The sequence below is a fragment of the Lytechinus variegatus genome, chromosome 13 (genome assembly GCF_018143015.1).
Source record: "Lytechinus variegatus isolate NC3 chromosome 13, Lvar_3.0, whole genome shotgun sequence".
Classification (NCBI taxonomy): Eukaryota; Metazoa; Echinodermata; class Echinoidea; order Temnopleuroida; family Toxopneustidae; genus Lytechinus; species Lytechinus variegatus.
Genome location: NC_054752.1, coordinates 2815814 through 2843621, shown reverse-complemented (window position 1 = coordinate 2843621; position 27808 = coordinate 2815814). Strand labels below are relative to the sequence as shown.

The following is a 27808-nucleotide window of genomic DNA, read 5'->3' as shown; positions in this document are numbered from 1 at the left end:
CTTCTGTGAAATTCACCGTTGCAACCGCCCGATAACTTTTTTTGGCTGACTTCGATTCAAGTACTCTCCTTTACCCTCTGCAATATTAGTTGTACTTGATTTCTATAACTTGTACTTAAAATATCACATATGGAGAGCTCAGTTGCAAATGGGGTAATAGATCCATTTTCATCAAATCTGATTATTGGGGGCCTGTATAGACTTTTAGTAGCTCTAGAAGATGATACCAAAGAAAAGTTGAATTTCCAATTAAAAGTTGGAAGTGGCAAAGAAAACACACTTTTTTTCAAAAAGGGGTTGGGTCCATTTCAGTTTGGTTGCAAAAGGGGTTAAAGGTTTTTTTTTGGAAAAGAATATTTAAAAAAAAATGCGAAGACAGTTACCCAAAAAGTTATGTTCACATGGAAAGGTATTAAATTTAGTTTCGCATAAAAATATTTCAATATGGGCGAATTTAAAAAATTGTTTTCTTAGAGTTGACCTAACCCCTTTTGCAACCAAACTCTTCTGAAGAGCTCATTTGTCAAAAAGGGTTAGATCAGTTTTTTCATAAATTTTATTGTTTTCTGTCTCAAAACCTATAGATTTTTATTTGCTTTGATGTTACCAAATAAAATTTGAAATTCACATTAAAACTGACGTGTATAAGTGGCAAAGAAAAATCACTGTTTTATTCAAAAGAGATTGGATTCATTTCAGTTTGCTTGCAAAGGGGTTAGGTCCACAATGATAATTTTTGAACAAAATATATAGGAAAAAATGAAGACATGTAGATTCCTGTTCACATGATGAGGTAAGACGCTTCTCATATATGAATATTACAATAAGTGAGAATAAAAAACATGATTTATTTTTCTCGGAATGGTTTAAAGTGAACCTAACCCCTTTTGCAACAAAACTCTTCATGTTATGCCTTGAGTCTGTATCGATCTAGTATAAATTTGTCACCCTGTAATGTTTTTTTTTTGTAGTGCCATATTATATTCATGAGTTATATGTTGATTTTGATCATGAAAGTAATGCGGAAAAGAAAATTTTATGAAACGGGGCCTATAAACTTTCCAGATATTCCATTTATTGATTGGAATTAACATCATTCTTCTTCTTCATGGCTCCTCTTGCTCCTAAAACCCCTGCCCCTCGGCCTCCTCTTCTTCCAACCATATTTTCTTTTTCTTTTCTTCATTTTACTTTACGTTACGTCATTCTGGGATAATTGACACGTGAGTATAATCCTTCGCTTTAGTAGTTTGTAATCATCTTAAGTCGAACATTAATTGTCCAGTTTAATGATAAGATATGTTGTCCATGATTGTGTGCGGAATTACTGACTGTTCTATTCATGAAATTTACTAAAATTATGTGTATATTTTGAGAATGAGAGAACAACAGAGTTCGTAATGTAGTCCCACATGCTACATATTGTGATGGTTGCAAGCATTCGGTGTGCGACTCGAAGTTCACGCGCCGGCTAGCCTGGCCGGAGGCGTCTGGGGAGTAAAAGTCATTAGACAGGAATAACCGTCGTTTCTGGGGATATAAATTCAACAATTTCTGACATTTTACTGTAATCTCCATTCACCGACGGTAAAGTGTCCGTGTGGGCTCGCATTTGTTATAACACCCGCACTTTTGTCAATTCAGAGTCCAAACTTTGGACTAATATTAGGTATGTGACAAAAAAAATGAAAATCCTCAAATCTCAATGAATTTGGTATCATTTGAAAGGTCTTTTTAAGGGCTTTCAAATGATACCAAGAACTCAAATTTTCATCAAGAAATTATAAAGTTATTCCAGTTTAAGTCGCGCATATTTATCCAAATTTGTGGTCATTGTCTTAATGTAAAGTCAATGGAGTGCATAACCGATTTTTGTGACCATTTTGTGACCATTTTGAACCCAAGTCTTCAACGGGCTCTAACTTCTTTGTTTTTGAGCCCTTTGAAGTAATTTAGGTATCAATAGAAAGGTGAAAGAAAACTCAATTGATGTGTAATCATTTCACTTGGTAATTTTTCTTCTTATTATGTGTAAAATAATTTCTTTTAATTAATTCTAATTAATTATGCAAATTACAATTACTCGCCTCTTTTTTTTTGCCAAATGAAGGTGATAATGAGAGATAATTTGTATATAATTTAGTTGGCATCAAAACAGCATCATGTAGATAATTTCCTAAATGAATTTGTTTAAAGTATTGTTTTTGTAATTTCTAATGTATTTCTTTGTTTTTTCTGATATAAATTACAATTAGCTCTTTTTCAACTTTAGTATTGTGTACATGTATGTATGGGGTCTTTTTTTTACAAATGAAAAATATCATTCCTTTTGTACATGTACTTTGTATGGTATAAAAATACAAGTGTGCTTTTCTGATGTATTTGATTGTTTCACCAATTCTTTATGTATTTTATTGTTTCAACAATTTGTTTATAGATGGATAATGTAGCTTTCATTTTGGAGACCGTGGGCATTCGATTACAATTTTTTTTAGGAAGGATGAGCAGCAGAGTCTGAGGGTGTAAATATGTAGCATTGCATGTAATTCAAGTATCAAGAAGGAAACATGAAAATTAAGCTTTAATATATGCATTTCTTGGATATGTATGATTACAACAAAGGCCATGTTTGAGCACTCCTTTTTTAATGAAAAATAAGTTCATATTCTAGCGTGAAATCACTGCACATAAATAAAGCTCTGAACAGCAACAAAAACAGGCATCAAAGCTCCAACACTCAAAACAAGAGAACAAAAGTGACACAAAAACTTATACAAATCCCATTCCCATTTCAACTTATGAACACAACCCTCCCCCCCCCCCCCTCCCCGCACCCTTCTTGAAAAAAAAAAAAATTCTAATAAAATAGAAAAAAAATGAATAACATAGAAAAAAAATAGACAATAGAGCCATGTGGAAGTGAAATATTTCCTCTGAGAGTGAAAAATTAAACAACAAATTTTTTGCATTTTAATCATGGGCGGAAATTGGCCCCAAAGGTAGGGGGACGCTGGCATCGGCGGCGAAAGCCAACAGTTTTAGGGGGGACCACCAAATTATTTTGATAATCAAAAAAATACACCAAAGGTTATCAACCAAAAATTATAGGGGGACGCAGAAAACTAAATTTGACAAGCAAAAAAAAAAGAAAAGAAAAAAAAAAAAATTAAGGGCGGGGGGGTATACTTCCCCCAGCTTTCGCCGCCTATGGATGCTGGCAACTCTGACAAGTTAAAAAAAAAGTTTATCCCCAAACTGTTGTAAGGTCATTTTCACCCCAAAAGTTTGACCAAAAAAGAAAAAAAGAAAGAAAAAAAATGTATTATTGTTACATGTCCCCCTATTATTTTGGGTAGGGGGACGTGTCCCCCTGGGATTTCCACCCATGAATTTAATTTTAGAAAAGTCAACATTGATATTCCACTGTCAAAAGCAAATCCAGTTTCCAAATGAAACGATAATCAACCACCTAGACTCTTGAGTCACATAACCTTGGGATGATAAAATCTTTCTGTGACAAATGTATGTATTAAAATCAATATCAGAATAATTATCTACGGTATAATGACAGAGATTTCCCAAAAAAGGCACAACATAATCATCAAGTAAGCAATTTACGATCTAGTTCAATCCAGCATGAACGACTCACTATCGACCGCTCCCATCACCCTGCCAACCGCAGGCGCATCGGGCAGCTCGACTGCCGAGAGACCGGCTGTGACAAGGGTAGCATCGCCCTGCCAACCGCAGGCGCATCGGGCAGCTCGACTGCCGAGAGACCGGCTGTGACAAGGGTAGCTGGCATCTCTTATATCTGGGGACCGTTTCATCAACATTTCTGTCTGACAAGTTGTCAGATCTGACATCTTTCCTTGATTCTGATTGGCTGAGAGGCACTGTTACTATAGTAACTGTCGGATAAAATGGGGCTTGTCGGATAAAACGTCTGACAAGTCCTTTCATGAAACGCTCCCCTGGACTGCGCAACGTCAGAATCGCGTAAGTTTGGATTTTTTGATAATTCAAATATATTTCCAGTCAAATTGTATACCTAATCGGATTCTTGTTTTACTTACCATAAAAAAATTTCGAACATTTACGCGTCCAAAAATTTGATGAACTTTCAAGCTCCGATATCCACACTTTACAGGCGAGTATCCACATTGAAACTTATACCGTATGTACAGAAAGAGCACATCTTCAGCTGTCTGTTAAAAGGCACGAGATTGCACCTACTATGTGCGCATGCGCATTAAACCCCATTTTCAATGAGCCGCCCAGACAGAGGCGATGCCACTCGTAGCGAAACCGCGCGAAAACCGTGCCACCAAAACCAGCGCTCGCGATGCCCCGTACTCGCACATAGCTACTAATATAAACTACAAACTAAAAATATTTAATTATTCATTTTTAAAATACTTTAAATGATATAGATGAAAATGCATGAAAATTATACTTTGTCTTTACCGATGTTTAGTTGGGAAGAACACAGCAAAAACGATCAAAATGGCAGCCAAACTATGAAATATTTACAAACGAACGGAGAGGGCGTCAACAATTTACGAATGTGATAACGATATTGCATTCCACCAGCACACCTACAAGGCAATATACGAATACAATAATACGATACGATACACTACACGAAGACAAACGATACCAGTTATAATCGCAATATATCGAGACATTAAGTTAATAACGATAATGATGTCATTCAAGATGGCAACTTGCAAGAAAAACCGTCAGGTCAGGAGAAAATGTCTTAGATGACAGATTTCTCAATCATCCAGTGGATTTTTTTCCAATAACTCCGGTCCAAGGTATGCAATTACTTTAAGTTATTTATATTTCCCTGATAATGGAAACCATGAAACTGTAAATTTCGCTCCAAAAAAAAATTTTAAATCGCGATCTATAAAACGCTAGTTCACTATACATTGTCTGTATCCACGGGCCCCTGAGCTTTTCATTCTATGTATGGTGAGTGGAGCCAACATAGTTCAGCGGAACAACCAAAATACAGAGACTGAAGCTTTTTGTCTAAAAAGTCATATACTCTACGTATGGTCACTCCCCACTGACGCCTGGGATCACAACCTATTCACCCACGTACCGGTACAAAACCAGAAACTTTCGCCCCCGAGAATTCTACTTTCCCTCTAAAAGATCTAGCCCTAATGGGTATGACTCATGCCATGGGGTCCAACTTCATTTCCAACATTGCTGCGATATTGATTTTATTTTTAAAGAAGAATTCATTGAAAAAAACAAGAAATTTATTATGAAAAGATGGGAAGAGCTTACGGCCGTGTTTACGTCGCCATCTTGATTTCTTTGCAGTAGAGGCGCATGGCCAATATGGGAGACTCTCCAATAAGGGAGACAATCTCCCATCTTGGCGACTTGCTTTGCAAAGAACAAAAGAAACAACACCAACAAAAGCATGATTTTTTCCACCCAAACTTTTGTCCCACTGAGGTCAGAAGCCTATTTCTTTTGTGTGTGGATGACAACAAAAATCCTTATAAAAACAAAAGTAGTAGTAATAGTAGTAGTAAAATGGTATTTATTGGCAAAAACAACATATCGCAGCCCAAAGGCTGAATTACATGAAGTTTACAATTGTAATGTTAAAAAATTTGATTACACATCATTTTCACAATTCAATTACATAATAATATGAAATAACTACATCTTAAGACTAAATACAACTTTTAACAGACTAAAGTTTAAAAGGATGGCATAGAGAAAGAGAACAAGAGAGAAAGAAACATAGAAAGGAAGGAGAGGATGACATATGGGATAAGAGAAAGGAAAATTGGGAGAGAGGGAGAGATGTTTAGAAAAGGATAAATCATGGGGTGGAGAAGTGGGAATGAAAAGGCTTGAATGAGTTGGCAGAAGGTAAGGGAAATGAAAGAAAGAAACGAAGAAGAAACTGAATCATACATGTGTATATGTAGGAAAACGAAATATACCGAAAAATGTAATAATTGCAATTCATATATGTAAAACGTTTGCGTTATAATTCGAATTCACAATATCGAAATAACATAATGTCTCGCAAAGTAACATTAGAAGCACAGATAATATAATGGAGAACAGTTACAGATAAAAAATGAGTGTAAAGATAAAGAGATTGAGAGAGAGAGAGGGGGGAGAGACAGAGAGAGAAAAGGACAAAGCATAAGAATACAATTATAAATCAAGAAACAAAAGTGGACTTGGAATTTAATGGCCTGCTCGTCTAACTGGAAAACATATGAAGGTACACAAATAAATATTGTAAATCATGCAAACATAAGATTGTAAGGTAAAAGGATCATGAGAAGTATAAAACTAAGTCTAGTAAATTGATTCGGTCAAGGAAGAAAAAAAAAATCATTTAATTCCAGGGAAGGAAATTAAATACAGTATCATACAAAACAAAAGTAACAAACCATATATTGATATTGTGTTTTTATCTCGGCATATGGTAAGCTAAAATTGAAGTACATTATTACTTTATTATATTTAAAAAATGTTTTGCTTAAGTTTCATTTAGTAGATCGATAAGATAGGGCAGGGAACTATTACGATAGCGGTTTGTTTTGCATTTAAATTGTTGGACTTTGGGGGTGTTTCTTAACATCATGTAAACTTTCTTTTTAGGTGGTAACCAAGTGCGACAATGGGGGTTTTCTACCAGAGATTTGGCAAATTCGGCGCATAATTTTTTTCTTCTAGATTCCAAGGTATCAAGGTTACAAATTCGGCAAGCATCGGCATATGTAGTATACAATGATCCAAGCATAATTCTACAGACTCGTTTTTGAATTCGTTCGAGGTCAGTGACTTGTTTTTTAGTGAGAGATCCATTAAAAACGGGTACACAGTATTCCATGATTGGGCGAATATACCCCACATAAACTGTTTTCATATCAGATAAACAAAGGCCATATTGTTTTACCATCCTAAACATGTACAATTTCTGGTTACACTTTTTGAGAATTTCTGATATATGCAAATCCCACTTAAGACTAGATTGTATTGTAACACCAAGGATCTTCATTGACTGGACATTCTTAAGGACTGAGTCATTGATAGAGAGAATTGTAGAAGGATTGGGAGTTTTGAGGAACTGAACATCCATGGTGAGACATTTTGTTGGATTTAGACTCATGTGGTTTTGAGTTGACCAGTTCTGAAGATCATCCAGTACAACTTGCAACAATGAAGGATCTGAATGTTTACGGCAATCCAACAAGGTTAGGTCATCCACATACTTAAAATATGGTAACGCTACATTCATACAGGCATCATTTGCCATGACAAGGAATAAAATTGGTCCGAGTTTAGTACCTTGGGGTACCCCGGCATTACTGGTCATATATTCGGATAGGATAGACTGGTATTTCACACATTGTTTTCGAGATTCTAAGAAGCTGATCACCCATTCAATGAGACATGGCCTTACTTTACTTACCTTAAAAACAAAAGTAGACAGTGAATTTTTAAAGTAGACGGTGAAAAGGCGTAATATTTCATGAGGAATCTGCTTATCACATTTTTATTTGCCGCCAAGGTAATCCTTTTTAACCCTAAATCTCCTGGGGTATTTTGATTCTTGTCATTCCCGGGGGGGGGGGGCAAAAATTTGCACGCTGGTAGTGTGCGATGTAATCTACAAGGCTGTATGGTAAAACTTTCCAAAATAATGAGATTTTATTTTATATGAATTAATTATGCTAATTTATGCATAAATCATACTTTTTGCTCTAATTCACTAAATAAAGCTCCTAGAATGCTAATTTTTGGTAAAAATTTTCTTTGTAGCATTCTTAACAATCTTAATTCAAAAAAACTTTGGTTTGGAAATAAATTTCTTATGTATTTTATTGTTTTATGAATTTCTTATGTATTTCTTTGTTTTTTTACTTTTTGTTTTTTATTGTTTTTTCAATAGAAATTGTTCCAGACATAATTCTGATCATAAACAAGGCAAAATTAATTAAGTTTAATCAGTAAAAGTAGAAATAATGATACATTTATGAATTTTGGCTAAATACGCAATTTGCATTGGATTTGTACATGAAATCACGTTTATGAGCAATTTTGGGTCTGACATGCACTTGCATAATGTTGCGTAATGTCGTAACCGCGTACCCGGGCGTCACAACTTTGGTCTCAAAATTTGCGCGAGACTTGAATGTAAAAAGTCAGTGAGCTGCGAGGTGAAAAAAAATTCGCGCAGCAGATATATCGCGAAAATTGTTGAGGGGGGGCCATTATGGCCACCCCCCCCCCCCCCCCGTGAGAATTAGGGTTAAGCAAATGTAAACAAAGAAAATTGGTCTCCCAAACTGGAGACTGTCTCTAAAATTGGATACCCAAATTCTTTATAAAAGTCTCTGATATTGGAGATAATCTCTTTCATGGGAGACAGTCTCCAATATTGGCTGTGCGCCTCTACTGCTTTGTCTTCCGCTTGGCGACAAAACGCAAATCGCGCGATTTGCGTGCTGTCGCCAAGCTTTGTTTCCCGCGTTCATCCAAATTTATAAGCATATGGCCATTGAGTCCCTGTACAGATCTTCTTGACTTTACTCCTCAATGTCCCATATCAGGAACTACCCAAGGAGGATCGAGTTAGAACTTCGGTCTCTGCAATTTGTGAATGGAGCCAACGGAGTTCAGCAGAACAACCAATATAATGTTGCTTCACCCTATTTGATTGCTGCTTAAATCACAATGTTGATGCGGGAAACAAAGCATGTGAATGAATAGTAACTTTTATCATCTCACCATTTTCTCGACAGATGAGATTTAAAACACAAAATTCTGATTTCTAAACTGGCAGATTTCGCTTTATCATCATGTTTTTAATGCAGCTAAGATAGAACATACAAATGCGCCATCCAATCAGGGAAAACATTCTTGTGCCATTGTATGATCCCTACTATTACTGCGACTGCGTTGCGTATGGGTTACTTCAAATGATCTATGGATGGGAGGGGATGCCACAAAGTCTCGGCACAGTATATCCTGACTAAAATAGACTGATTTTTCTATCAATCAATCGACATGATCAAAAGCTCTAAATGTAGAATATTGGAACTGGTTCCTAATTTCGTAATAATGCCCATTTTATCCCCCCCTCTCACCTGTCAATCTCCATGCTAATCCCAAAAGACTTAAAACGCAATATTAGTATCATTTTCCTCTGTTCTTTTGCTTTCTTTATAATAACATATAGAACCAGCATGGCTGATGTCCAAGCAGAAGCTGGAATTCCAGCTGTGGATTCAGAGACTAAAGGCACAGAAAGTAATGAAGACCTGGCCCAGGACAAGGTCCAAGGACCTTCTGAGGAAGAGATGCTGGCCCACGTCAGAGCTCAGCCTGGAACTGCACTGGTGAAAGCAAAGTAAGGAATTTCAGTTTTCTAATTACGAGGGGGGGTGAATTAAATGATGCTGGCCTATGTCAAGAGTTTAGTCACAAACTGTCTGGTGAAAGGATTGTAAAAAATATTAATAAAATTGAATTCGTATTACTTCTGTTACAATCATTTGTATATTTATCTTCTGTAATCCCCCATTATCGAATTGTGGAAAGAAGATGACGTTATGTCTGGGGCATCTCACCCCCCCCCCTCTACCAAAATACCCTGGGCTGCCCCTATTGTGCAGTTATTTCACATTAATTGAATATTGATTTTTTTTTCATACTGTTATGTGAGAATGTGATTCATTTGATAACATTCACTTTCATTTTACTGTGCTTCATAACATATGGTGTACCCACCTCTAATATACTACCATAAATGTCATTCTCTAATCTCTGTCTAGATACATTGATTTTGCACGTGTTGCAGAAGGAATCACTAGTAAACAAGATCGCAAGGATGCCTCCGAAGTGACCAAGGAGAAGCGCAAAGAACCTGAAGACCCTCAACCTGGAGGCAAAAAGCAGAAAAAGATCAAGGGTATGAACAAGAACCGACCCAGGGACCACCAATTTATGCCGCATGCAGAGCGTCCTTGTCTCGATTTCTTGAGCGGCAAAACCTGCAGGTTCGGGGAAAATTGCAAATTCAGTCATGAGATCCAAAAGCTGATGGAGAGTAAGGCACCCGACATCGGTCCGAGATGTATCAGTTTTGAGAGATTCGGTACCTGTCCGTATGGTCTTCTCTGCCGCTTTGGAGGTGCCCACATAGACGATAACCTAAAGAGCGTTGTCAATGACGAGAAGGTCAAGGAAACGGGTGGTAAGTTTGACGTCAGGAATATTATGAGCAAAGACTTGCAGAGTAAGTTGAGGAAGAGGAACTTTGGTTTCAGCAAATCTGATCAGTACTTGAGAACTTTGGGAGGCAAAAAGAAGGGGTTTAAAAAGCATGGAGGACCTGCCGGAAAGGACAATATCGCAAGCAATACCACAAGTACTGCAAGCACCGGTGAGAATGGGACTCTTGAAGGATCAACCAAGGTTGGTGGGGATGCAATTCAAGATGGCAACGGAACTCAGAGCCCTTCTGCTGCAGTGCCAACCAGTGAAGATGTTGGCAGCCATGCAGCAGGGACTGTAACGGATAGTGATGTCATCAGGCTTAGACCAGAGGAGAAGAGGAAGCTAGATGTTAAGGATAAACTCCTTCTTGCGCCCCTGACAACAGTAAGTGCAACTGCATTCAAAGCAAGAATAAACAAGATAGGAAAAAATAGCATTATGCATTTTGTTCCAAGGAAGCTTCTGTACTTCCTTTGATTATGTTTGGCTTCTATTCAATTGTACCCTATTGCTTTGAAATTTAAATGCTTAATCTGTTACAGATGATTTGATTCAATATTTCAATATTTTTCAACTCCAAAAAACTTCCTACCCTTTCCAATGTATATTTAGGACTTTCCGGAAATGGTTTATCTTTGCTTCACGCTTCATTTGAAAAAGTGTAATGGTCTAAAATTTTAGCTTGTAAATTTAGTGAAGTGAAGTAAAAATTGAGAAACCGAAGGAATATACTCACATGTCAAGTTCTTCCACAACAACCGAGGAAAACTCAAAACTGGACCAAAGACTACGTAATGTCATATCGTAGGGTAAAAGAAAGGGTTGAAGGGTACAAAATAAAATTGATAATTTTCTGGAATTGCCAGTAATACCCATTTTCCATTGATCCCAGCCTGAGTTTTCGTCAACATGGTATTCGATGTAGTAATTTACACTACTCTCTTTGCTCACATTTTGTGGTTCAAAGCGTATTTTCTCAATGCATACATGTATTTCATACCAAGATATTTGTTATCCCAAGTTGTTTGATCAGATCTTTGAAAGTTATGAAATTGAAAAGGTGCTTGCCTACTAAAATTGCACATCCATATCGTGCAGCCTTAATACTCGGTCATACAAAATGCAACCAAACAACTACCGATTGAACCAACAAATAATGTTTATTGCATAGAGTGGTTGAATACTAGGAATGAGGTATTCTTTGAAATTCATTAAATTCTTAAATTTTATAAATATAAAGATGCTTACTTGTACCTGAACAAGAATTGGTGGTGTTGGTGATTTTTAACGTGATTGCTAAACAAGAATGCTTGTTAGCAAGCAACCAGAGGACTCTATCGACTTAAGGTCATTTGGTAATGAAGATTAATGCCTTACAAAAGTGCACTACCGCACCAAGTGGGAATCGAACCCAGGTCACCAGAATCTGAAACCCGCTCTAACGACTGAGCTATCATGCCTCCCGCAAACTTTTATTCCATTTTACATATATTATAATTATGCTTATCATCAATACAGGTTGGTAACCTTCCATTCCGGGCTGTATGTAAGAAGCTTGGTGCAGACATCACCTGCGGTGAGATGGCAATGTGTACTAACTTACTCCAAGGTCAGACGTCTGAATGGGCGCTACTGAAGCGACATCCTTCTGAAGATGTCTTTGGTGTCCAAGTAAGTATCATCTCCCGTGATCACATCAGGGGAGTGTTTCATGAAAGGTCTTGTCAGACGTTTTTCCCGACAGTTGCCATAGTAACAGTGCTTCTCAGCCAAACTAGATTAACTAAGGTTGTCAGATGAAGAATGAATGCTCCTATAAATAAAAGATTTTTATGACAATGATATACAATGTACTTTGATTTCTTTTGTATGCTGCCATTTCATATGCCTATGTTATTCCATATGATTGAATTACATTTTCATGTGGTTATATTTTCCCTATATTCTCTCGAAAAAGCATGCATCCTTGGAGTGAATGATTTTGTTTATTACATGTTCACTTGAAATAAGGCTTGAAAATAAAAACCCAAAGGAATGATAACTTCCATCTGTTGTAGGAATCATGAAATTTATTCAAACAGAATTCAATATTAAAATAAAATGAAAATGAGTGTAAATTACTCTGTAAAAGCAAAACATGCATGTCAGTAAATGGGTCCTTTTCCAAGTAACATTGTTTCATTTTCCTTATCTGTGTTGGGAACTTTCAGCCGACTCACTATTCCTTGAGATTTCACTGTTTCGCAAAATGTAGTTTAATTCAAACTTAGAACTTGAGGAACGATGGCTTAAGGTCTTATCCGAAGGACCTGGTAATAAAGATGAATGCCTTACCAAAGGGCACTACTACATCAACTTGGTATTGGACGAGGGTCACCTAATTACAAGATCACTGCTCTAACAACGTTTACTGGGCTATCGCATTTCTGTATAAAAAGTTTGTATTATTTGGTGACAGGATTGACAGAGGTATGATAAAAGTTGAGTAATAGGAAAATCATGGGAATCCGTTACAATCAAAGTTACAACTCCATTTATGAAAAATTAATCAAGTTCTATTGTAATTCATATTTGGTGGCTTTACATTTATGTACCCTTTTGTTGATCTCTTATTCCAGCTTTGTGGCGCTTTCCCAGACACAATGACCAAGTGTGCTGAGTTGTTGAACAATACAATAGACATTGATTTCATTGATGTCAATGTTGGCTGTCCAATTGATATGGTGTACCACAAGGTATGTTCTCAGACTCTTTATTCCAGTTTATTTTAATATTTATAGTTAGGTGTTTTTTTTTCCAAATATCTTAATTTAAGAATTCATCTTATTTTGCTGTAATGTGTGGACATGCAATGTTCTTGCATATCATGGAATTGTTTTTTATTGTTTTCATATTGGGTACCTTTGCAGGATACCATAAGAGACACAATCAATATGATTTATTGTAACTGAATGAATAAAATATGGTATTAATTGTGATTGAGTGTATTACATGTCAGAAAATTATCTTTTTACACATCGGATATATGCAAAATTCTTCCAAAGGAAATTTCAAAACAACGTAAAGAACAAAAAAAAATGTTTTTATATCTTTGTTTTCTCAAAATAACATTGGACATTTATGTTCCAAATAATGATAAAAATATGCAACATTTACATGTATAAAGCGCTTCACAGAGCTGCCAAGTAGTACAGATTTTCAGTATTTAGTACTGAAAAATGATAAGAATACTGATGGTTTCATGCAAAATACTGATTTTTCAAGTTTCAGTTTTATGTATTTTCCTATGGTATTTCTTTGAAAATACTGATTTCCTCGCCAAAATACTGATTTTCAGCTTTAAAAATACTGAAATGTTCTTGTTCAGGTTGGCAGCTCTGGCTTCATACAATGTTTCTAAGCACTGCTTGCTATTACCCGGCTTCAGCACATCCACTCTTATCGGGCGCTCAAGCATTCAAGGAATTTCTTCCTACTGGATGCCCATTTACTACACCTGGGTGGAGAGTGGCAAATGTAGATAAATGCCTTGCCATTTTAAATTGCATTCGATCAACTTTCCTTATCTGATTTAGGGCTGATTTACGAGCGGCCTGTGCCTGTATAAAGTGCCATGATGGACCACCCCGCTGTGAGGGGATTAGCGGTGCCGCGTATGGGGCAAAGCGTTCTAGTGAGCCAGATCTCCTTGTGTTAATAGCTCCATGGTTATACAATACCGTTATCAAGTCACTTACATGTAAAGTGTGATAAGAAGGTAATATTGAAAGAAAAATAGTTGACCTCCACAAAACCTTTAAATATTTATTTCATGTAGCTATTTTGTGTGTTGTAAAACTGATTAATTTGATGAGACCATTGTGTGTGATATGAATAAATTCAAACAGTATTTAGAAAAGGGAAACATTCTGATCCATTATTCATATTTTTTAAATATTATTATTTACAGGGAGCTGGGTCTGGTTTGATGAACAGGATGGGCAAGTTCCAAGAAATTGTCAGGGGGATGAGTTCGGTAAGAATGATGCACTTCTCGGTGTTGGGTGTGTTTTGTTTGTAATGTTGAAAATTGTGCATTTACATCAGCTAATCCATAAGTCATTGTTTCCTTTATGTATTTAAAATATTTTTACTTTTCTTGAACACTCCTCTAAGAATCTGATTAGCAGAATCTCTTAAAGCATTTAAAAAAGTGTCTAAAATTCTTTTTGTTGTCATATTACTTAAACTAAATATTGTGAGATAACTGCATGTACACATGCACATGCATAATGTCATCAAGTAGGGTCAATTAACTTTGGCCATGTTACGGTTATTTATTAAATTACCATCATAACTTTGAAAGTTATGAATAGAGTTAATGAAATGTGGACATAGGGGTAATCCAGTATCATTGCTCATCTTACAGAAGTCTTAGGTCACTTGATCAAGGCCAGATGTCATTTAAGGTCAATGATCATTGTATTATATTATTATAGGAATGGTGGTTTTTTTTGTGAATGATCATTTCATAGTTGTTTTCAAAGTCAGTACGGCTGCTATGTTGAATCGCATTATGCAGGCGAGACGTCCAGAAATGTTCCACTTGTTTCTTATTGTGGGAGCTTTTACTCCTATAACTATTTTTTTCTATCTGTCTCCATCATTTCAGTAATTGCTCATTATAAATGATGTATTTATTTATTATTATTATTTTTGTAATCAATACAGGTCCTAGATGTTCCTTTAACCGTAAAAATGAGAACTGGCGTCCATAACGAAAGTCGAATTGCACACAAGATCATACCTCGCGTCTATGAATGGGGAGCCTCCGTCGTCACGGTAATTATAACCTGTAATTTTTGAAAGTTTTGTTATATTTCTATAAAGCTGTCCTGGCAAACTCTTGGTAATTTTTACAGCTATGCACAATGAAAATAATGTTGAAAGTGATATTTTGTAAATTGTTTGAAAGTAATATCAGACAATATAACAAAAGCACAAACCTTCATAATAATCTGTACCTAATTCATTATCACCACATGATTTTGAATAAAATGATATAAATAAAACTCACGGTAGAGCCATGTTTTTTAAATTTTTGATCTTTAATTTAGATCATCTTCAGGAACTGAATATGTGCAAGAAAACAGGTAGAGATAATTCGGAGCAAAAGATTATATTTTTATATGATCATTGGTGTTTAGACATTGGATCCCCAACTCTACATAATATATAAATATTTCATTTCATATACATTTCTCAGAGATGCCACTTTTCAGACTTGACTCTGAATTCAGACCCTTATTAAAATATTTTACCCACAGAAGTGACAGAACATGGCTCTTTTATGGAGGAAAGAGGTCATTCTAAATGATTTACAGACCCATTTTGATCGATTGCCAGTGGTATTCCTAAAATTGATTTATTTTTCTGTGCTAGGTTCATGGACGTACGAGAGAGCAGCGTTATTCTAAGCTTGCCGATTGGGATTATCTGAGGCAGTGTACAGAGGCTGCGGACCCCTATCCATTCATTGGTGAGTTCGAAACTGGGGCCCCATCTTACAAAGAGTTATGATTGATTCGATCAACCTCAAGCATTTGGAAATCCATTAATGTCATAATTTTTTCTTCATGAAATTTGTACAATGTCCTTTGTAAACAAAGAGAAGCACACTGAATTTTCAAGAAAAATATGAATGTATGAATAGACATCATATCTAGAAAATATTTCAAACTAACATGTATATTAGATGTTGATGTTGCTGGCTTTCTCTAGTTGTGGTTGATTTATCAATCATAACTCTTTGTAAGATGGCCCCTGGTGGGTGTTTCATAAAGCTGTTCGTAAGTTCAAGAGCAACTGGTGAATACGTGCTAAATAATCACCAATGAATCATAAGAAAACCACAAGGAAGGATCACCAGGCCTTCTTAAAGTCACTCTTAACTTAGGAACAGCTTTACAAATCCCCCCCCCCCCTGGTGGGTGTATGATAAAGCTGTTTGTAACAATCAACTTTACAAACTACTGGTAATCCTTTCTTATTATGCATGCTAAATTTTCATTGGTTTGGATTTAGTTCCCAAGGAAAGATCACCAGTTTTCGTAAAGTCACTCACAACTTACAATAATAATTATAACAATAATAATATGGAGCTTATAGCGCTTAATACAATACAGTTTTTAAGTGCTTTGCAAACATGCCAAAAAAAACTTGCAACAAAGCAAACATGCTTTACAAACAGCTTCATGAAATTCTCACCTGGCTTACATGTTTAAAGATTGGATTAGAGTCGCCTTGGCAAATTAACTGCAACTGAATAAAATGTTGGTTTCACGTGATAGAGACCTTTATCAAATGGTTGGCTGAAATCTGTCACATGACCAGTCATGTATTTGAGCTAACAGGAAAATGTGCGAATTACTGGTGCCTAGTGACAGGTCGTGGTTTTGGGTTGAAACTGGTTTGACAAGGATCCACATCACTATCATTTGAATTGAACTGTTCCAAAGGTACCGTGTGTCTGTAAATCTTACTCATTCCCTCGACAATTCAGGGGTTAGGGGAGGGGTTCCATGTTAATGTACATATTTGTGATTGTTTTGTTATTTTTATATCTAATTTGCAACCATATTGCTCTGGGAGAAGCCTTGATAGGTCTTTGACCTTTGTTGCTTCCTTTGCATACATTCTTTTTTTTTTTTGATCGTCTCTTTTAATTCATGATGAGATTCTTTTAAGAGTTTCACTTAGTTCAAAGACATGTTTTATGTATGAATATAGAAAATGAACTCTATGAACATATGATGTGCATTATATATATACTCCTTGTTCTACACAGGAAACGGAGACATCCTGTCGTTTGAAGATGCAAACTTCTTCCGTGAGAAGAGTGGATCGGCAGGTCAGATGATAGCCAGAGGTGCCCTCATCAAACCATGGATATTCACTGAGATCAAAGAACAGAGGTGGGACTCAGATTTTCTCAAAGTTTTGTGTTTTCTATACTATGAAGCTTTTCAACCTTAGAAGTTGATACGGGTTATGTTATGGAAGTGCTGCAGTGTAGCTGTTGTTCTGACATTTGTCTTGAATCTGAGGAATGTGTGTTCATCCCACAGAGGCACCAGCATCCATTAAAAAAAATGTCAATTTGCATGTTTGCTACTCTCCATCCAGGTGTTTAATAGTTACCTTATAGGATCATTGTCAATTCCATGGGCAACCCGATAGGAAGGAATTCCTTGAATGCTGGAGCGTCCAATCAGGATAGCCATGCTAAAGCTGTGGTGATAGTATGCAGCACTTAAAAACATTTGTATTAAGCACTATATAAATGTTGCATATTATTATTATTCACCATCATCATCATTTTTATTACCGGTGCATCATCATTTCATAGAATCTTTTGATTTTGTTATCATCATCTATTCACTACTTCTAATATTCGAAAATTCTTAAACAAACAAGCATGTGAACAATTAATTCATGCTTTAATCACATCTCGGCTTAATTTTTGTAATTCTCTTTTCTATGGACTCACAAAACAACAACTTAATAGACTGCAATCTCTTCAAAATTCAAGTGCCAGACTCCTCACCTTTACACCGAGAATGGCCCCAATCACACCAGTTTTACATTCTCTACATTGGCTTCCTGTCCACAAACGAGTTCAGTTTAAACTTTTATTATTTGTATATCGAGCCCTCAATGGATTGTCACCGCAATATATCCAGGATTCCCTTAGGCCATACAATCCTATCCGCACTTTACGATCTACAGATTGTAAGCTGCTTCAAACTCCCCGTACCTATCATTCCTGGGGAGACCATGCTTTCTCGAATGCAGCAGCCAGGTTATGGAATATGCTTCCTCTCTCACTTCGCTCCATCAAGACATATACTACTTTCAAAGATCACCTTAAGACATACCTATTTCAATTGTAATTGATTTTAAATGTATATTGTATTTTGTTGTATTCCATTTATGATTAAAAGAAAGATAATTCATCCCTTCCCGTTCGCTGGCTGTTCATGTGGGACCCGGTGTCCTCAGATTGCTAGAGCTCCTGTGAGTTATGTACTGACTGGGTTTACCCCTTAAATTGTCAGTGAACGGGGCAGCTAGAGGGCACTGGGTTCCGCATGATGATTGGCTGATGGATGGGTTGGGGTGAATGAACCAGATGTGAAATTATTATTATTATTATTCTTTATCGTACTTGTTAATTGTTCTTGTGTAGTATTTATATAAATTTCCATAAAATATAATTTTTACATTGTAAAAGAGAACTGTTGCTCGGCTAGCGCCATGAGCGTCTGCTGACGGTGTGTGCGCTCTACAAATATACACTATTATTATTATTATTATTTGCAAGACACCATTATTTTGGGCACATTCCTCAAAACCCATATCCCTTCAACCTATCATTTCTTCTCTCTTCTCTTTATCTTATAGACATTGGGATATCTCATCCAGTGAACGCTTTGACATACTACAGGATTATGTCAACTTAGGGCTCTTACATTGGGGTTCAGACACTCCGGTAAGTCACTAAATAGTCAATTTGTTCCATACAAGCATTGGCGAATTAACCAAAATTGTATCTTACGAGATGAAAATAAATGTTTATTATTCATGAATGTTGCTTGTATGGATATACAATCTTATTATCATTGTGAATTTTTCCATCAGGCCCAAGTAATTACAGTCATTTTTGTATGTACAAATCTAATGTTAAAATATATGTCTAAATATCTGATCATAGAAATACTGCTGCCTTCAGAACGCAGCTGGCTAGCTAAGCAGTTCAGTTAGCATGAAGAGAAGTTTGAGAAAACATCACCAAATAAAAATGTTAACCGCTTAAGATTGAGTTTGTGGTTTCCTTGATGGAGGGAGTACAGAAGACACACAATTTTTTCTTGAATAGAAAAAGAAATTACTGCAAAATTAATTTTAACATGATCAGGGGTAAAAACATTCCCAAACCACCTGTGTTGATTTGCTCACCCCCTTAATGATAAACTCTGGTATCGGTAAAAATAGGAAATACAATGCTCTTGGAACTGAACAAAATATAAACAGAAACAAAACTGAAATCTGACTGACAAGTTTTCAAGAAAATATATGATAATAGAGTACTGAGCAAATGATGAACAGAAAAATTACTGAAAAAATGCCAGCATGCCTGAATTATTTCAAAATAGGCATTGTAGTGTATGATAAACACTTTAGGATTGCTTCCAACCATTTCCTCTCAAAATGACATTTCTATACTAGAACTCGAAGAAAGCTTTAAGATTGAATTTGTGATTTCCTTGATGCAGGGAGTGCGGAAGACAAGGAGATTCCTGTTAGAGTGGCTCTCGTTCCTCCATCGATACATCCCGGTAGGAGTCTTGGAAAGACCACCTCAGAAGATCAACGAAAGACCTCCTTACTTTGTCGGTCGGAATGACCTGGAAACCCTGATGGCGAGTGCTAACTGCGCCGACTGGGTTAAGATCAGGTGAGATTAGATCAAAATCAAAGCTCGTGGGCCCGTTGCAGAAAGAGTTGCAATCAAAGGCAGCTCAAAAAATCTTGCGTGACTTGATTTTCAGCCATTGAAGCACCCGTATTCGGGACTTGCGATTGATAATTTGACTTGTGTTTAAACACAACTCTTTTTGCAACAGGCCCCAGGTGAAGGATTGGCGTATAATTTGACAATGTGATTGTGGTTGTCTTGCAATCTTCAATCATCCCTCAAGTAAGAATCCTTCAAAGCTCTACATCAAAGGCTAAAGAGCAATTGTAGCATGAAGCATGAAGGCACTCTCGTTCAAAGACCTCCTTGTCTTGTTCGGAATGATCAGGAAACATTGATGACTGGTGCTAACGAAGACCTCAATACTCTGTTGGTTGGGATGGTTTTTAAAACCTTGATGGCCAGTGCTTACTGTGCTATCTTGGTGAAAATCAGGTATTAACTCTTCAAGGATGTGGCAGGATTGTCCAATGATGAATGTGTTTGTTCTTAATCTATCCTCAAGTAAGTCTCTAAAAGACTTCCACACTTTGGGGGTCAGGATGATATCAAATCACAGAGGCCCGTGTTCTGAACTCGGGTTTAAAGTTGTGGTTCAAGTATGGGAAGCCAAAAGTATCAAATTTTTAAATTAAGTTGTACGTTTCTTAATATGTTTACTGTGCTCTTTCTTGATTCATAGATGGTGAAGACAATAATCTATATATACTTCCTGGACAATTATTAATGATTTGAGAGCCAAATGAGCTGAAATATGATATCTCTACCATTAGTGATTAATGTAACAATTGGCTGTCTATACTTAAACCACAACTTTAAACCTGAGTTTAAGTTAAACCCGACTTCAGAATATGGGCCAGATTGTCCGTGATAACGCACCCATTTGATCCATACGGGTCTGATGAGAACGTCAAGGTCAGAGGAGGTGTTATCCTCTTAAAAAGGGCTTGATGATCTTTATTAAGTTTGCGTTATATCATTCTTTCAATTGAAGTAAATGGAAGGTTTTGATTGTCTCTCCTCCAAATTTTGGGAGTATATTTCATTGTGCATTGTAATGAAAACTAAAAATTATGTGGGGATCTCTTCTCTTTATTTTCAGTGAAATGTTCCTTGGTCCTGTACCTGATGACTTCCTGTTCTTACCAAAACACAAAGCCAGCTCCTACAAGTGAAACTGTCCTGAGAGAGATGTTTAAACAAAGAGTAAAGTCGCACTTACTAAAGAGTTCAGTTCCAGTTCTGTTCAAAAATCCAGCTCCTTTAGGTGAAACTGTCTCAAGAGGGCTTTGTTTCATGTAGAGTTCAGTTATACCTCAATAAAACTTACATGTTTAGTTCTGTGCACAAAGCCAGCTCCTACAAATGAAAATATCCTGAGAAGGGGGGAATTTCACAAAGAGCTAAGTTAGACTTAAGTCAAACTTGCATGTCTTGTTCTGTGCACAAGACCAGCTCCTACAAGGGAAACTGTCCTGACAGGGGGTGTTTCTTAACCCTAGAAAGACTGGGGGGGCTGATTCACCCCCCCTCAACATTTTTCGCAATAAATCTGCCGCGCAAATTTTTTTGACCGCGTCGCTCGCTGACTTTTCACTTTCAAGTCTCGCGCAACTTTTGAGACCAAAATTGTGACCCCCGGGTACGCGGTTCGGAAATTACGCAACATTTCGTAAGTGCATGCAGACCCAAAATTACTCAAAAATGTGAATTTGTGTACAAATCCAATGCAAATAGTGTTTTTAGCCAAAATTCATAAATGTATCATTATTTTTCCTTTTACTGCTTAAATTCAATTAATTTTATCTTTTTTATGGTCAAAATGAAGTCCCCGACAATTTCCATTGAAAAAACAATAAAAAACAAAGAAATACATAAGAAATTTAGAAAACAATAGAATACATAAGAAAATAAATATGTTTAAATTTTTTTTAAATAAATTTGATCAGGTGCCTATCTAGAGTATGTGAAACAAAAATCAGCATTTCAGGGGCATTATTTTATTAATTAGAGCAAACTTATGATTTTACGCATAAATTAGCATAATTAATGAAACATGAGATTTTTTGCAGAATTTGATGTTATAGTTTTGTAGATAATGCCATGGGTAACGCGTGTGCCAATTTTCGTCGCGATCGCGCGATCGACGGCCGAGATCATAAGGGGGGGCTGAATCAGCCCCCCCCCCCCGTCTTCTTAGGCGTGGAAATAGCCCAGTCTATTTAGGGTTAAAAAGCTAAGATGGACTTAATGAAACTTACATCTTTTTCTGTGCACAAAGCCAGCTCCTGAAAGTGAAACTGTCCTGAGAGGATGTTTCACAAAGAGCTAAAATAAGCTTAAATCAAACTTATATTTCCTGTTCCGTGCAGTATGCAATGTATTGTCATGTAGGTCAGATCATTCTCCAAGTGAATGTGCTATTGAATTCAACAGTGAGATTACATTTCAAATATCATTGGTGTGTGAGCATGGCTTAATAAGACACACTTGTCTCTTGGTGAAACAACCCTATGGTTCAGAACAAGAATAGCGCAAGTTTTGTCATTGCCAGGGGCATGTTTTCCCCCTTATTGCTAGTGGCATAATTGTGAGAAGACAATACATTGTGCATTTATTGTAGCGAAAATCTGTGAAGATCCACAGTCACCTTTAATTGCCATTATTTTACTATGAAACTCTCTGATATTGAGGGTCATTCATTACTTTTTAGAATGTCTTTCAACACAGCGAGGGGGTATCTAAACTTCGCAATTAATCTAAGGCCTGATGATTTTTTTTTTATTCCGAACAGATGTATAATCATGGCTACTTTATTTATCTCCAATTTTATTCTTGTTATTTTAATTGGCATAGATTCTGACTCTAATTCCAAGTTATATACAGGAGTTTTTTAGTATATTTTTACATCAAAATATTTGAATTTTTAGATTTATGTTTATTGTTCAGAGGAATTTCAAATACTTTTATGTAATGAAAACACTTTTATATATTTATTCTTCTTTTTCATAGTGAGTGAATGCAATATTTAGAAAAAAGGGTTCTTAATTTTCAGAAATCTAGAGCTCTTGCAAATGTAAACCCCAGTCTTTTTCCTTTGTTACTATTATTGATTATCTTACTTTTAACACAATTTTGATGAAGCATTGATATTTTCAAAAAGTTATTTCATGAGTTGTAAATCAATTAGCAAGTAACGCCAACGTGTAGAATGTATACCTCCATTCACAGACTTTTCTCAGATAATGTATGCGTCATTCTCATGACAAAAATCGTAGCACTTCCTCTTCATTTTTTAAAGGGACATGTGTAAATTTTCTTTCTAAAGGGTGATGATGATGATGAAAGGCATTTGTATGGTGTCATCTGTAAAACATTCAAAAGTGCCAGCTCCCCAATATGTTAGAAATTATTCATACAATTGCCATTACACAAAGGCTAGTGATCAATCACTAATGAATAATCTCTAATATGAAGCAAAATTCTTTGTCAGTCTACTGAACAAAATATGTATGGAATGTTGGTCTTGAAAGGCTATTCCATTTAGTGCTTAATCACAAGCATTTGTGTTAAGGGCCCTGAATAAATTTACTTCTCATTTTGACATTATGGGATTTTCTTAGCAGAGATTGATAGGATCAAACAAAAATTTTTGCTAGACAGGATTTATGACTGGAGGGGACACTTGTGATGTAAATCCAAAGAAAAATATGTCCTACGTATTATTGTTACTGAAAGGTGTAAGTAGACAGGGGGAAGAGAATTAATACTCTTCCTTTCTAACCTCTTTCAGATTAAATCCTAATCTATAACTTATTATCCTTTACTTGTTCTGAAGCTAGGGTAAAATATTAATACTTTTATGCAATTTTTATTACATCATTTTTGGAGTAGTATTTGATATGTTAGTCATCAGCATCATGCATTGTCCTAATCATCGTGCTAAGAGACATTCTTTTTGATGAGCACTATACAAATGTTAATTTTTTGTTATTAGTTGCTTGGGCAAGCTTTTGTACTATTCCCTGAAGCAACGTTGTTTTAAAGTACTAAAATATACTGTATGTGCATTTTTCCTTCATACAACGTCAATATTTGCATTGATTACTTTCATGAGACATCCTTTAGAATCGTGAACTAGTGTAGTAAAAGGAAATTTATATAATTATGATAAACAATGTGTAGTTGTGTGATATTGTTCAAAGGTAATGGCATCTGCATTTCTGCTAGAATGAATGGATGAATGAATGAATGAATGAATGAATGAATGAATGAGTGAATGAATGAGTGAGTGAGTGAGTGAATTAATGAATGAGTGAATGAATGAACGAACGAATGAATGAATGAGTGAATGAATGAGTGAATGAATGAATGAATGAGTGAATGAATGAGTGAGTGAACGAACGAATGAATGAATGAATGAGTGAATGAGCGAATGAATTGATGGATGGATGAATGAATAAATGGATGGATGGATGAATGAATGTATGAAAGAATCGGTCGATCAATGATACATGTATGATTGAATGAATCGAACGGATGGTCTAATGAATCAATCACTTAACTGATGAAGGACTAGATGAATGAATGAATCCAGGAATCAATAACTGGAATATGATATGGATACATGAATGAAAATGAAATAAATGAATAATGACAGACTAAATGGATAGATGAATGGATTAAAAACGTTCTACACCAGCTATTCACAACTGATGGGCTCCGTTTGAAATAGTTAAATATCCATTCTGAGTGTTCTCAATGATTTTTTTTGCTTTATGGAAAAATACATGAAGTTAATATCAAGACAATTTTAGTACTAATCAAAGTACGTCACTGACGGACAGATTGAGCTTGGAGTACATGTCCCCCTTTAAATGAAGGTCCCATGAAAAAGAAACAGGAGAAAAAGAAAAGAAAATGAAAAAGGGTATGATATGACGTTGTGCTCTAAATACCATATCGAAATCAACCCTGAAGTTTGATTTTCATTTTTAAAAGGGTAACAATTTTGGCTTGCTAGGTTCGCTCACTCCGAACTTACGAATTTTTCCACAAGCACTGGCGGATCCAGGGGGGGGGCACAGCCGACCCGTGACCGCCCCCCCCCCCCTTGAGAGGCACAATCAAATATTGTAATGTAAATATGTCGTTATAACCAAAGTGTACCCATCCCCTTTGAAAGCGAGGACCTTTCTTTTTGTGGGGGGGGGGGGCTTGTCATTTTTTTCGTGGACAAAATGACCGTACATTTGGAATGAAAACCTTTTTTTTTTTGCTTGTCAAATTTCCTCTAGGAAATGTGCCCCCCCCCCTTGGAAATTCCTGGATCCGCCCCTGGCCACACAAGTACCATGTTGTGCATCAACGTAATTTTGGGGAGGGGGAGGACTCATTTTCCATTGTAGTACCCATCCTTTTTTAATAACAGAAATTTTATTTATTACACGTCGAAAATAATCAGTTAAAAAAAGAACCCTTTTTTTTAATCGCTGATGCAGATATAGCGTTTGTCCCCCGTTGATGCCCACGTTAACAGCACTTGATTATATTAGCAATTTTATTTAAGTCCTATATGGAATAGGAAAATCACACTTTTTACCGAACCATCACCCTTTGTCGCTCTACAATAAGTTAATCTACAGTGCGTCCCAGAAAAAACGAAACCGAGATTTATCGATGATTTATAATAACTTAATCACAAATACAATAGAAATTTGACCTACCACTGTAAAGCTTAGAATCTCTTCTTTCATCTGAAATTACTTAGATCATTTCTCATTCATGCATGAGTGAGCAAAAACAATTTGACGAGGGGATACCAATAGTCATTTGGCGGGCTGTATCTGGGATTCAAAACGAAAAACATATTTTCAAAAAGTTCAATATCTGCTCTTTAATTTGATACCTCAATTACAGAAAATAGTCAAGAAATAACAAAGTATTGGTTATTTGAAATAAGGCTTGAATTGCAATAATTTCATAAAATTAAGAGGTTCTACAGGCTAGCGTTCAAGCTCACTTGACACTCCGTTTTATCGACGATCAGCCATGCATTATGTCTTTTGTTACCGTGAGATAGCTTCTGTTGGAAACCGGTAAAAATACGTTTATTTAATGAAATTATGGAAATACAAGCATCGTTTCGAGGGAGCATAACTTCATTACGTCTTGACCATTTTTTTTTATTAAGGTATCAAATAAAAGAGCAGATATTAAACTTTTTAGGCGTGTGATTTTCTTTTGAAATTCAGATACCCCCGCCAAATGAGTTTTTGATATCCTTTCTTCAAATTGTTTTGCTTACTCATGCGTGAATGGGGAAACATCTAAGTAATATCAGACGAAAGAGGAGATTCTACGCTTTACAATGGTGGGTCAGTCTATTCTATTTGTGATTAAGTGATGATAAATCATCGCTTAATCTCGGTTTCGTTCTTTCTGGGACGCACTGTATTTGTAGATATCATCTTAGTTCAAAGCTTACATCAAAGCATAGAATTGAAACTGCAATATATGTAATGAAGCAGGCATATTGTAGGTCAAGGACTTTACCTGCTCACGGTAAATACATAAATGTATCGTTTTTTGTAAAGTTATCATTTTGAATGAAAATAGGTACAAAAATAGTTTTCTCGATGTACTACTGTAGTAGTTTTGAAAAATTACGTGGTCAAGAAAAATAAATTGCTCTTGAAATTGACCGAATTGTGTTAGTTTGGTTTGATGCTGTGATGCTGTCACCGTTACCAAAATACAGTGCATGGAAAGTTACCCCCCCCCCCCATGAAAGGGTATGGGCGCCGATTCAGAAGGGCAATACAAACGAGAGAGGGAGAGAGTCACTGAGAGACAGAATGTGAGAAGGAGAGGGAGGGAGAGAAGAAGACAATCAGAAATGTCAAGATACACTGTAAAAACTGTGGTGTTAAAACTTACACCAGTTCATGTAATATTTATTTTTATTTTTTTGTTTATTTTTAATTCATTATATTATTGTTTATTTCTTTATTTTATTTTATTTTTTATTCATAAAATGTACTTATGAAAGGGGGCCTTCACACTACAAGCTCTGCTTTTTAGTTGGTCTCCTCTTTCGATTTAATAGTATTATTTTTTTATAGAAAGGATCTATATGTTTTATATTTTGTAAATATGTATATTGAACTATCATTGTAAATGTAAAAAGATTGAAAGAGAAAATAAATGAATTGAATTGAATCTAATTGAGTGAATAGAGGACCACACCCAGAGGTGTTAAAATTACACCCTAGAGATTGAATGTACATAATGCCAAAGAGTATACATGTAGCAACCAAAGGTGTTGTAATAACACCTGTATATGCTAAACTAACACCGTCGATTTTACATCGGTGTAAAATAGCTGGTGAAGTCCTCTATGTACACCGGTTAACACCACAGTTTATGCTGTGTAGAAAGTTGAAGTCTAGATGATTGATTGGGTGTGGTCCTCAATTCAATTCAATTCAATTCGTTTATGTTCTCTTTCAATCTTTTTACATTTACAATGATAGTTCAATATACATATTTACAAAATATCACATCCGTGTTCAAAATATGAGTTTTCTCGGTCCACAATCATTTTCACTGGTCCAAAGCTATGGAACTGTTTAGATTCTGATATGAAGAGTTGCCCTACATTGTCTAGGTTTAAGAAGATGTACATAAATAATCTAATTAATTCTTATACTCCCTGATTTTACTTCTATTTTTAATTTTTGAATAACTTTATTGCTTTTTATGTTTGTTTATGATCAGTCATATGTTATCTTTATATGTTGGGGACAAGCCTTTGATAGGCCCCAGGCCTTTGTTTGTCCCTCCACTTTTTAATATTCTGTTAATGTTCCGTACTTGTTTATCCTTTTGTTTTTGTACCAAGTAAGTCTATGTATTGTATTATTCATTGTTTTTTGAATCACTTTGTGCAATTTTGATGTAATTTTTTATTGAATTGTGGAAATAAAATGAATTGAATTGAATTGAATATGCCGA

The 27808-nt window shown here is 35.9% G+C and overlaps 1 protein-coding gene across 2 annotated transcripts; it reads left to right on the top strand.

The window, feature by feature from the left end:
* Window positions 1-1185: 1185 nt before the first annotated feature.
* LOC121426141 (tRNA-dihydrouridine(47) synthase [NAD(P)(+)]-like) lies at window positions 1186-21028 on the top strand. 2 transcript variants are annotated; one of them, XM_041622315.1, is made up of 12 exons: window positions 1186-1223; window positions 9242-9406; window positions 9831-10659; window positions 11794-11946; window positions 12894-13010; window positions 14225-14290; window positions 14986-15096; window positions 15697-15793; window positions 17102-17228; window positions 18718-18805; window positions 19590-19771; window positions 20895-21028. In XM_041622315.1, the coding sequence occupies exons 2-12, from the start codon at window positions 9243-9245 to the stop codon at window positions 20965-20967; spliced, it is 2007 nt and encodes a 668-aa protein (XP_041478249.1). In that variant the 5' UTR covers window positions 1186-1223; window position 9242; the 3' UTR covers window positions 20968-21028. The 2 variants fall into 2 exon arrangements, with proteins under 2 accessions (XP_041478249.1, XP_041478247.1); XM_041622313.1 differs by having other exon boundaries at window positions 1187-1223; window positions 9236-9406.
* Window positions 21029-27808: the final 6780 nt, after the last annotated feature.